The 12458-nt window shown below is 31.8% G+C and overlaps 1 protein-coding gene across 13 annotated transcripts in view; it reads left to right on the top strand.

The window, feature by feature from the left end:
* Positions 1-12458, top strand: part of LOC142326451 (ATP-binding cassette sub-family C member 5-like) — a 256658-nt gene that overhangs the window by 181105 nt on the left and 63095 nt on the right. For all 13 annotated transcript variants that reach the window (XM_075369001.1, XM_075369080.1, XM_075369052.1 and 10 more), the window contains one exon: positions 11832-11958. In XM_075369001.1, the coding sequence (XP_075225116.1) occupies positions 11832-11958 (127 nt within the window). The remainder of the gene's footprint in view (positions 1-11831; positions 11959-12458) is intronic.

The following is a 12458-nucleotide window of genomic DNA, read 5'->3' as shown; positions in this document are numbered from 1 at the left end:
GTTGCTCATTTTATTAAATCTCTTAGTGACAGTTAATAATGCCTTTAAAGGTTTTTAATCTCAAATTTACTTACACTTATTCAGATATGAAGTACTTTTCAAATTTGATCACTTGAGTGCTTCAGTCACGCGTGCATGCATGCATGGATGCTCTTCATTTGTTAGCTTGCCACTGATGGCATTACTAAATAAGAACTTTTGTTTATGAATTTATTTGTAGATTTTAAGCATTTTAAATGTAGGTCTTAAGAATGATTAAAGGACACACCGAGTTTGAAATAGCCAATAATCCAATTTTTGAATGCAAGAAATATGAAACCAGTTGGGAAACATTAGCAGTTTAGTGAAGCTTACATTAAAAATGCATGAGTGATAGAATGGTGTAAAAATGGATTAGATGGTTTAATGAAAGATGGGAAAACATCATGGTAAGGTATAGAGTGAGGAGCCATCGGTTAATAATTATAGGTGTAGCTTGTATACAAATACATTTGTGTAAGAACAGATATTTTACCACTTTTGTCTTATTTCCCTCAAAATTTCAACAATTATTCTGTATAAAATTATCACAGATTGCTCAAAATGTAGAACTTTCATTCTTGTTGGTTACCAAAAAAGCTTTCTGATGAGCAAAAAGGATATGAATGCCAGTGCTTTAAATTTTCTTATGTAATGCAGAGATAAAAAATTCTAGTATTTTCAGTTTTATCGACACAGATGATGAGACTTGGAAATCTCATATACATCAAAACCAAACCAGCAGTTCGTGGAATGGAGGTGTATTATATCTCAAAAAAATAAAATTTCAAGCAAATAGTATCAATCCAGATCATTTGCTCCGTTTTTGTGGACAAAGGGATTGTTATTTGTTGGTTTCTTGTCTTGGGTAACAACTACAAATACTGTTTCTTATTGTGTACTGTAAAAAAATTGTGTGTTCAATTCATAACAATAGATGAGTTGTATTCTATTGCTTCTGGTAATACTGCACATTGCTGTTTGAACAGAGATGCTCATCAAATCAATTAACTGGAAACAAATGGATCATATACTCTGTGCCTAGACTTAAAGTCAAGTGACTCATGTTTTCCCATATTTAAAATGGTTTCTTCCTAGTCAGTGGTACAAAAATAATTGAATGTTGCTTGCTTCACAACTGTGAAACATTTATAATACTCCTTAATTTTTTATTTTCTGTATTTTTCTATATGTTAAATTGCTTGTGTCATCATTTTATGAGAGGATATTCAGAAATTGCTTTGATGCTATGTCAAATGTCATAGTGTGTTAAAAATTATGCTGAAAATAGCTTAAGTTGTGTGCTTTCTTGTAATAAAAATTTAAAAAAAAAAATTACCACAATTTTTTAATAACCTAATGGTGTACTTATTTTCAGAATGTGTTAAATATTTTATTATCAAAAGACAAACAGATATTTAAAATACCAAGCAAATGCTTCATCTTCAGTTTACTGAAAGTTAAAGGATTTGTGATAATCTCCATAATAGGAATAATGTTATTTTCTTATCCTTATTTTTTTCTTTGTTGTCATGATTTTTGTTTTTCATTCTCTTAAAAAGATCATTTCTCATCAACAGTTGTAACCATTACTCTGCTATTAATGGTGTTAAAATTTCTTTCTATTGATATTCTACAGAATCAGAATTGTAATTAACAAGTTGATAAATCATGTAAGGGCTATCAGAAAAGTTCAGCTGTGTGTACATCTTATGTTCTATATAGTAAGATGTCTATAAAAAGTATTGTCTAAGTAAAAAGTTTTCTTTATTCAGCGGGAAGCCAAAGATGCCATTAAATTTTATGTATGTTTGCATTTTGTATAATAGATTTGAAATAATTTTGCAGGTGACATCCTAACCTTGCTTACCTTCCTACCAGTTGTATTCTGCAGCAGCATGGAGTGCTTACGGCCAGTACATAGCAACATCATTAACTATGCATCAGAAATCTAATAAGCCCACACACAAATATAGTATTTTCAGTGCATAACTAAATCACAAAAATTGAAATCAGATTTTTTAATAACCCCGCTTAAGGCATTTTACGTACACAATAAGATTATCTCATTCTAAAAAACTGTGTTTTCCATATATTTTGCAATCAAACTACTTCATTCCTTTTTTCATTGTTTTTGTGTAACAGTCACATACAGAGACAAATCTTTTGTTAAATAAAAAACTGGCATAATTATAATTTATATTATTCATTTTAATTGTTATTTTAAATAGTCTATGTTTACTATTTTAAGATTTTGTCTTCATGTTTGTCACCATGTATGCATCTTTTGTTTGGTAATACAATTCAACCAGTTTAGATTACAATTTTATATCAATGGAACATGTAGTTCCTTTGGCTGAACTTTAATTGTAAAATTTACGTTATTTTAATTGTAAGCATTTATATTAAAGTGGCAGCAAACAGTCCTCCTTGGAAACAATCTAAAAAATTATTTATAGGGTATATAATTATTTAAAAGAACTTATGCTTAGCAAACATAATGCTACTCTTAAGAAGGTTTTTAATACAATACAGGAAGTGATCGCAACTGTGTGTGCTATATCAGTGTGTACTGTACAAAATGTTTGTCATGAAGCTAATGAAAATGCATCAGCCCAAGGCAAATTACGCGAACATTCTTTTGAATCATCTTGGAAAAAAATTCCTCATATAAACTGAGTAATCGATGTGGACTATTTTAATAAAGATATAGTTTGTTGTTCCATTCAAGAATTTTACAGTAGTGGAAAGTATCCAGTGTGCAGTAAAATTAGATATTTAAAAAAAATATTTACCACTTGCTTATACTACATGGAAAATTGTAAAACAGTTAGGGTTCTGCTTTTGTAAGTGTAGTGATGGCAGAAAAATTTTGATGTAGTAATCTGACATTGTTCTTGCTCAGATAAAATTTTTAAGGAAATGCATGAAATTAGACAAAATAATTCTTGACCAATAATTTTTCCTAGATAAAACAGGAGTAAACCAGAACCATTCCAGGAAATACATTTGGCAGAATTCAACCAGCAGTGGTGACTTTAAGATTCTGGTTGGGAAAGGATCCTGTTTAATTATATGCCATGCTGGTTGCTATGAACTTGGTTTAATAAAAGACTGCTCTCATTTTTCAGTCAAAGCATACAGGGAACGTTCACCGAGGAATGAGTGGTGATGTATTTCAAGAATGGTTCTTAAATTTGTACAATCTTTGGATGAAGAGTGTATTATTATGATGGATAATGCCAGTTTTCATTCTGCACTTAAAGAGAAAGTGCCAGTTGCAAACACAAAAAAGACAGAAATTGTTTCATAGTTAGCAGGGAAGAAAATATCACACAATCTTGCATACAATTCCTGAATTACTGTCTATTATTAATGAGAGAAAAATACAGATAGTATGAGCTTGACAACATTGCAACAGAAATAGAACATGTTGTTTGACTACTGCCATATCACACTGCCTGTATAACCCCCAATCAAGCTAATTTGGGTGCAGATAAAAGGTGAGATAGTAAAAAACAGTACGTTTCAAGTAAATGATCTAAAAATGTTATTGGAAAATGCCATAAATTGTGTAACAATAGATGAGTGGAGAAAATGCATTAGACACACAGAAAACCTTCAAGTATAAATTTTGCAAAGAAAGATTGCAAGATGACCACTTACAACCCATTGTAGTAGACTTACAAGAAGATGACAGTGACGAAAATACGACAGATTTATCAGGTGATGAAAACTTATAATTTATTTCAGATGATAGTGACTTTCAGATTATAATTTATTTAAATTGTGTGTCAAGTTTTACAAATTTTTTAGTGTTAAAGTCCATATTTAAATTTAACCATAACATTTCCAAATTTTTGAACTTGTGGGAAAATTAAGGAAATATTTTATGTAAAATAAAAATTTCAGATATGAGATAGTAACTCCTTATGTGCACCAGAGTAATGCAATAAATATTTTTCTTATATAAACATAAGATGAGTTGATGGAATTTTGGCCTGTAAAGAGAAAAGGAACAGTTCGGGATTGTAAAGCCTGACTTTATGAAATTTCATAGGACCGAAAATATTTTCTGTTGTGAACAGGATTCCGGTGAATACAGGGATGATCTAGCAGACTATACAATTAAAAAGAAAAAATGGTAGTTTACTACCAGAACCCCATTTCATTTTCAGCAGTGGATTGTACAGTAGATTGTTAGTGAATTCATAAGCACAGTCTTCAGTTTCAATCTTATGTTAGCAAGTACAGAACAGTATATTGAATTGTAGAATAATTTTTGTATTTTAATTTAAAAAATGTTAAATTTAGGAACTGATAATTTTGAAGAATAACAAATTTCAGTATCTTAAACTAATACACTTGCTCAGGATGTCTACTAGGAGCACAAGAACCAACTTCTTGTGAGTGAATTGACATTTTTGTTGATGAAAAGGAGTCATAATTTCACAGGAGATAAAATTTAGGTATCACTTGAATTTTGAAGAAAACACTTTACCGTGGAAGCATGCCACCTCTTACATTTCTTGGATCTTAGCTTGAAAAAATTTCAAGCAGATTTACTCTACTATAAATAAAGGTCATTTGTACGATATACCAAGGCAATGACTATATTCTTTTGATGGTATCCCTATCCCATGCCTCAGCAATAAGCACTCCTGCTTATTCTAAAATGTTATTATCTACTTCAAATAACCTGATGGAAATATCAGAAAATATTTAAAATACTTCTAAATTTTTATTTACTTACTAAATTAATGCTTACTCTTGGCTGTTGAGTCATTAATCATTAATGCCCATTGCTGCATTAATTTAAATTTAGCAATGTTGACTTATAGGCTTATTGGCTTATAGGGACATGGATATTGGCTTATAGGGATAAGGCTCTCTCTCCCACTTCTTGACTGCTGCTCATTCTTTGCAGTTTATGCCAATCCATTTATTGACTGCAGAGTTTATTTGCGTTTTTGCTGATTCAAGAGAAGGAGTGCTGAATCGCTGAGGCAGAGAGGTTCCCAGCTTTGCCAATTTGTCAGCCACTCCATTGCCATATATGTTAACATGGCTGAGAACCCATTGGAATTTTAGCTGCCAGCCTTGACATCCCAATTTGTTTAAGGTCTTTCTGCACTCCAAAGTTCTTGTGTAGTCAGTTATAGTGTTACATGACAAGTTCCGGATAGCTGCTTGCGAATCTACCAAAAAAAAACCACCTTCTGTGTAGAAAGGATTTCAAGTTGGGTGGCGGCTGCTTGAATCGTGGCAATCTCTCCATCATAATTGCTCTGTGGAGCATCGACTGCAAGATGTCCCTGAAAGTGGTGGCAGTAGTATGCAGCTCCTGTATAAATGTGTAACCATTCCTGTTCCAGATAATCTTCGTGAATGTTTTGGAGCGCAACCTGTTTTAATTCCGCCTCATAAGAGTAGTGATTTGGCAGTTGATGATATTTTAAGTTAAATTTGTCTTGCGGCAAGTGCTTGAAAGAATTTTGATAGGTTTTAAGTGGTGTTACATCTACAGGTGTCAGGCTGTACTTCTCATATAGGTTCTTATATGCAAGGAGTGGTGCAATTTGGGTTTTGAGCCTGCTTGTTGCTTGCTGGTAACTGTCTCACTGATGCTTATACACTCTTCTTGAACATTCCCAGAAGTGCAGTGTACTTGTTTCATGGTGGACATCATGAAGAGGCTCCATTTGTGTCTCAGTCTCCATAGCTGCTAACGAGGTGGATTTAGTTGCACCGGTTAATAGTCTCAGAGCAATGTTCTGGACAAGGTTCATCTTATATGCAGTTGTGTAATCAGCAGTGACTGTCACTTCACTTCCATATTCCAGGACTGGTCTAATGTACATTTTATACATCGTCCTTTTCCTGGTTAACTCCCCATTTTGCAGCCATGAGTCTTTTCAGTAGACAAATCCTTTTTACTGCTTTTCCCATGCATTGTTCGACATGTGGTTTCTATGTGAGTCGTCGGTCTAGGGTAACTTCCAAGTATTTAAAAACATTGCTTTCTTCCAGTGCTTGAACCCTTGTAGGACAGACTTATTTCCAATACTTTTTTGGAAAGTGTGAACAGTAGTAATATAGTTTTGGTGCTATTAACAGTCATAGTGTTGCATGTTGCCCAGATTTCAAGATTCAGCAATGCCTTATTGAGGCATCCTTCCATGCCTTTACATTACTACTAGTAACCCAGAGGACGAGATCATCTGTGTACAGGAGGGTTTCAACTCCTTGTATTTCTCTGATATGTGCGAAAGATGTCATTGATCATAATGTTGAATAGTGTACAACTCAGAGCAATACCCTGTGCCAGGCCTTCCTTTTGAATGTGGAATTTGGAAGTACTATGGTTGTGGTACACTTGGATTAATTATGGCAAAGAAAAGACTTGATCCATTTGAATAATCGTCCAGAGATATTGCACATGGCCAGCTTGTGAATGAGCATGTGTCACCAAACGGTATCATATACTGCTTTTAGGTTGACTAAAACCACTAATGTAGACATCTTTCTGTGGTATACATTTTTGACTTGTGTGAAGTAAACAACATTGTCCATAGGGCTTCGATGTCTGCAGAAGCTAGCTTGAGCATTGTCTACGATTCCAAGTGTTTCGATAACGGGTTTAGACGGTTGACAACCATCTTCTTTGCCACTTTACAACAAGAGCTTGTTAGGATATAGGCCTGTAGCTTTCAGCTAGACTGGCGCCTTTACCATTTTTTAACATGGTGATAATTTCTGCTTTTTGCCATTGCTATAGAACATGACTCTGACATGTCAAGTTTATGTCGAGTTTAGCAGGATTTCCTTAGCTTTTTCCCCAAGGTGGATTAATAGTTCTGGGAATAATCCATCAAATTTAGATTTCATGCAAAAAAAATACTAATGAAGACATTTTAAAAGTTAAGTTTTGTGTGGTATATTTTGAAGTATTCTTCTAAACAGGATTCTGCCATTCAATCTGGCCACTACTAACATTATCTTTCCTTTTTATCATGTTTTGAATGTACTTTATGTATTTTTCAGGGCTTATTTTTTTCATGTTTTTGGAAATTTTTCTATAAATTGCCTTTTGATGAGTTTATAATGGAAATTCTTTATTAAAAGGTGACTGTAACTTTATTGAAGCTCAGCCACATTTCCCAGAGTTTGTTTGTTAGAGCTGGTCTGAATGTTAGTCAGTCCATTTGAGGATTGATCTTTAGTGTAATGAATGCATTCAAGATTAATAAATTTACTAAATTTTTGAACAGATATATGATGTAATCCTTTGTTTTTGTCTGCAGATTTTGTAACATTTGGTCCCTTATGTCTACACTTCCCTAGTGCTTCTTAAAATCTAATATCATGGAAGGTCTCATTGTTTGAATTCCCTTTTGCCATATGAATTTAATCATATCTATCAAAATACCAAGATTTTGTCAGTGAATGGTTGTAATTTTACCTTTAAGAAGGTTTTTTTTAACCTTGATGAGTATGAGCCTTTTAACCTTAAGATTGAGCCTCTCAAGCTCATTCTTAAGTAAGAGCAGAAAAGTTCCAACACAAATATTTCATTATATTTTAACAACAGCTATTTGTGGACTATTGTTTCAGTTAGGATGATAAATGAGGATGATATGTATGAATGTAAATCAGGTTAATATTCTTAATGAAGTAAATGTTCTGAGAAGAAATGTAAGCTGATTGAAATTTTTAGTTTAAATGGGAAATAATGAGTGTGTGTGTTATGACAAACTAATTACTGGAATGGCCATGTAGAGTCACCCAGGTGCTAATTTGCTTGGAATCATATAATTGTATTGTTACAGGTTTTGATTAATTCATCAGTAAAGCTTAAGGCATTGGTTATTAGCCATTTGGTTTGTATGCCATTCAATGGCTATTGTGAAAACAAAATTTAGGACTCATGTCAAAATAAAATTTTGGGTGAAAAATGAAATAATATTGCTATGAAACGTTGTAATGTTGTAGTATGGATGCTTTGAAAAAGTCAAATGTGTGAGCTTCATTAGAGATTCAGAGATCAAGATGTGAACAATACTAATGGGCAGACAATGGAAAAAAAATGATGAATGCAAATGTGAGAATGCAGATTTAAATTAGTAGTTGGTCTGATTAATAGAATCATTAAAGTGAGTGTATGAGGCAAAAGGTAAATCTCCATATTAAATTTCCATAATCCTTTAACATTAGAGAGAGAAAGACTATTTCCATTTTTGGCCTGCTTTTCTGTTACATCAGGAGTATGTTCTATAACATATGTGTAAAGATATTTGAAAGTGCCACACTTTTTGGATTACTTTTTGACCTAAAACGGAAAACATTCTTCTCTTTTACTGTTGCAATTATATAGCCAACAGTACATGTCCACTGGTCTCAGCTTCCATTCGTTGAAAATTACTTGCACCCATTTCAAATTCATTAGCTTCTGCCTCTTTATCATCTTCTAATGACCAAGTATAGTTTAAATCTTCAAATTGAGGTTTATCAGATGAGGAAGAACCTAATTCATCGTGAAACAGTTTAGTTTGATCATCTATAACCGTTGAATAGCTACAACTTCATAAACTTATTAACAATATAATTAATGTTCACATACATGATAATTATCAAATAAACAAAAATAATTATTCAAAGGAAGCATGACTAATATATCTATTAGCTGACACAGTACATGACAAACAAAACGCTTTGGTCAGTGGTAAAAGCTGATGATAAAAATAACTGTAAAAAGTTTGCAAACTCTTAAAGATATTCAATAATGTTTCCTCTTAGATACTGTAAATTCTACAAATAATTGTAGTTAATAATAATCACAAGAGAGCTGCACATGGTCACATCAGACTTCATACTTCATATGCATATCGTTAGTGGGAGTCAGCGACTATATACATATTAAAGTATAATGCAAACAAAATAGGATTAATAGCATCACAGAAATAACTTTCTAGACAAGCCTTATATCTCTGAATGAAGTAATTTTGTAATATTAGGTTATTTCAAACTGTATGGTATTTACTATATTTCTATTAAGGTTGGTTTTCTTTATAGAAAAATGAGTATAATATATACTTTTTAGTCTATTTATTAGTGTAGTATTTATTTTATAGTCTGTTTAAACTAAGAGAGTTATGATATTTCTCTTTTTATATTTCATTGGATTAGTAAGTATTCTTTAGATAAATCTGTGTCTAATTATTTCTACGAAACAGAAAATTAATGATTAACACAATGCTCTTAAAAAGCAATGTTATTAAATTGTAGCTTATTAGATGAAATAAATTCCTTGATGAAATAAATAAAACAGATCAGTTTTATGGATAATATACTATTATTAAGGTTATTATGGATAATATACACTATTTATAGTGTATATTACAGTCATTTTGGATAAATATACTATTTATAATGTATGTAATCCAAAATTTCATTTTTTTTTGCTGGGTGTATCCGAAAAATATATAAATTAATTAAATTGTTCAGGACATCCTGTAATTCAGACAGAATTATTCACTTGCTTCAAACTGAATCATAGTAACCTGCTTATATAAAAGAGCCAACATTTATTTTTCTTGAGATGCAAGTGTAAGTTACTCATTACAGGGGATAGTTGCAGCCATAACCCAGTCACCTATGATTATCTAACCAACTAGTCATAATAGCTATAGTCATTTCTTTCTGAAACATCTAATTTTCTTGGAATTTAGCGTTGTAGATTGGTTTTAGATAAACTACTCTGTCTGTACCCAAATATGTACTACTGAAATTCATTGTCATAAGGTAGCAAGAATAGAAATGGATCAAGCAAGGGCATCAACAGGAAATTCAGCCAGTGACAATGACAGTAGAAAAATAAAACAGGATTTATGTCCCACCTCTGACAGTTGTTGTATGTCCCACCATTCCTTTCTAATTAAATTATCTTTTGTAATCATAGACCTAAAGAATTGTACAACAACCAGAACTTGAAGTATTTGCCTGTAGATGTTTGTCATTTTAACATTTGAATTATGTGTTGATGCCAAATTTTGAATGGTTTCACTATCATTAAACTATATCTAGCCCCTTGCTTCCAGTGTGGCCAAATTCCAATGCATTCATCTTTGCAAATCCTCTACCTATGGACAAACAAAATTAGCATTACATGAATCATTCTCATGATCCCCACATAACCTAAATGAAGTATAATCAACTGCTCTCATCTTCTCCGACTGATAATTTAATTTTCCACAGCTTATCAATACTGTGTTAAGAATGCCCATAACCATCCACTTTTACATAGTATATAAGAAAGAATAGGTATTACGAGACACTGTGTAAACCTACATTGGAAGGTTCATTTTTTTGGTTGAAAAGAATGCCCCATCTTTTATTCTATTATACTCTGTTTTACAACTATAGTAAGTATTTCAACTACTATATCGCATCAACCTGGTACTTTTTCATTGTGAATTCGTATATACAGAAGCCCTTCATTCAAAACACATCCTAGGCCAACATGTGCTGTATCACCAGACACCATAATATTACCTATAAACTGAAATTAGCATTTGATTTTCACATATAGTTTAATGCTACTGTAAATGAAATTTACCCATCAGCTCAATTGGACATAGTACAACAATGCTGGCTCTTAGAAGTTGTACAATATTCTTAGGGTAAAAAAATTCTATTTCTATTCCTTATCTTATCCTTAACAAATCTTCTAAATAGGTTCATGATCTTTGTGGAAATCTTATAAGATTCATTTGCATAAAACTATCTCCCTCCTAAAATCACCCCCAATATACCAACACGTTATCAGCAAAAACAAATTGCGTACAACCTGATACAAATAGAATTGCAGATCTGTTTCTAAGAAGAGTCCACACTAAAGAGTCAAGCATACTCCACTACAGAAGTTCCTTAGTGAGGAACCTTCACAGTGTGTAAACACAATTTTTTAAATTATTTCTCTATCCTTACAGTAAGAGTTTGCCATCCTGGTCTCCTGCTGTGTCTGCAGCCTAACATTGAAATTGCAAAATTACTGCAAGCCACCAGCATTATCAAACAAGCCAAAAATGTCATGAAAAACAATGGCTTAATCTAATGTCTGTGAGCAGATTGTTAACATCTTGTTTTGCTCCACTTCCTGGCCTAAAATATTGACTGCCATGTAACCCTTGTTAATTGTATTAAGATATATATATATATAAAATTCTAATACATTTATCAAATTATTTGAAAATTAACAAATATATAAAAAATTGTATATATTGTGTTTTATTTATAAACTTTTTTCCATTATCAGAGTTTCATATCTTTACCCTGCAGCACTAATTGTCCTCACCTATTAGAATGTGCATTTAAACCTAAAGGTTTTATGTTTAAATTTGTTTAAATTTTAATTTTGAGATGAGAAAAGAGCATGAATTGAATGAATGTGTGTTTTTATAGGATGCTAATTTTTCTCTGAGATAATACTGGCTACTGTTTTACATTTCTTCTCTTTATTTATGAGCATCGTGTTAATTATTTAGTTCCCATCTTGTATAAGCTATAAAGTTCTGACAAAAAAAAGAACTTTATTTATTATTAGCAGTATTTAATCACATTTTTTTCAATTTTAAAAGAATCATCATACTTCAGTTTTTATTGGATTTTATAATTATATAATTATAATTTATATATATATATATATATATATAGCACTTATTTAAAATTGCAGTGTCTGTCAATATTTACAAATTTTTTTTACAGTTAATATTAATTTTCTTATTTACATTGTTGTTATTTCTATCTGTTTTTAGAGATATATATTTTTTGGATGATCCGCTGAGTGCTGTTGATGCTAATGTTGGTGCTCATATTTTTAATGAATATATTCTTAAAGCTTTAAAAGATAAAACAGTTATATTTGTTACTCATCAGATCCAGGTACCTTATTTAGTTTTGTGGTCATATAAGAAATTTAGTATTATTTTTCTTAAAATTGGGAACTATGTAATGGTTGTACAACAAGTACAGATAAAAAGGTATTATCACTGGCTAGATGGTTTCCTTGTTCAATGCAATTAAAAAATGATAAAAAACATAAAATAAGGTTATCAGAGCTGACCCAAAATTCATCTGTGTAGTTGTTTTTGTAGTAGTGGTAGTTCAACTAATTCTTTAAAATAGGGAAGACATACATAAAAGGCTTAAGACTTATTCAGATTTAAACCAACTCACACCTGAAATAACACACAGCTGAAGCTGTTAACATTTTGTCTGCGGACATGGGGTGCGATGACAGGGTTTTATCACAGACCAATCTTCCACATTTACTTATGAGCAGTACATTTCTTTTTTCTATATCATTATGGTGAAGTATATGAATTGAATATGGAAAACGTTTTTTGGGTGGGGGGAAGAAAATATTAAGAAAGACATTGATG

The sequence above is a fragment of the Lycorma delicatula genome, chromosome 1, assembly GCF_047948215.1.
Source record: "Lycorma delicatula isolate Av1 chromosome 1, ASM4794821v1, whole genome shotgun sequence".
Lineage (NCBI taxonomy): Eukaryota > Metazoa > Arthropoda > Insecta > Hemiptera > Fulgoridae > Lycorma > Lycorma delicatula.
Note: the sequence above shows the minus strand (reverse complement) of the source record. Positions and strands in the feature narration are given on the sequence as shown.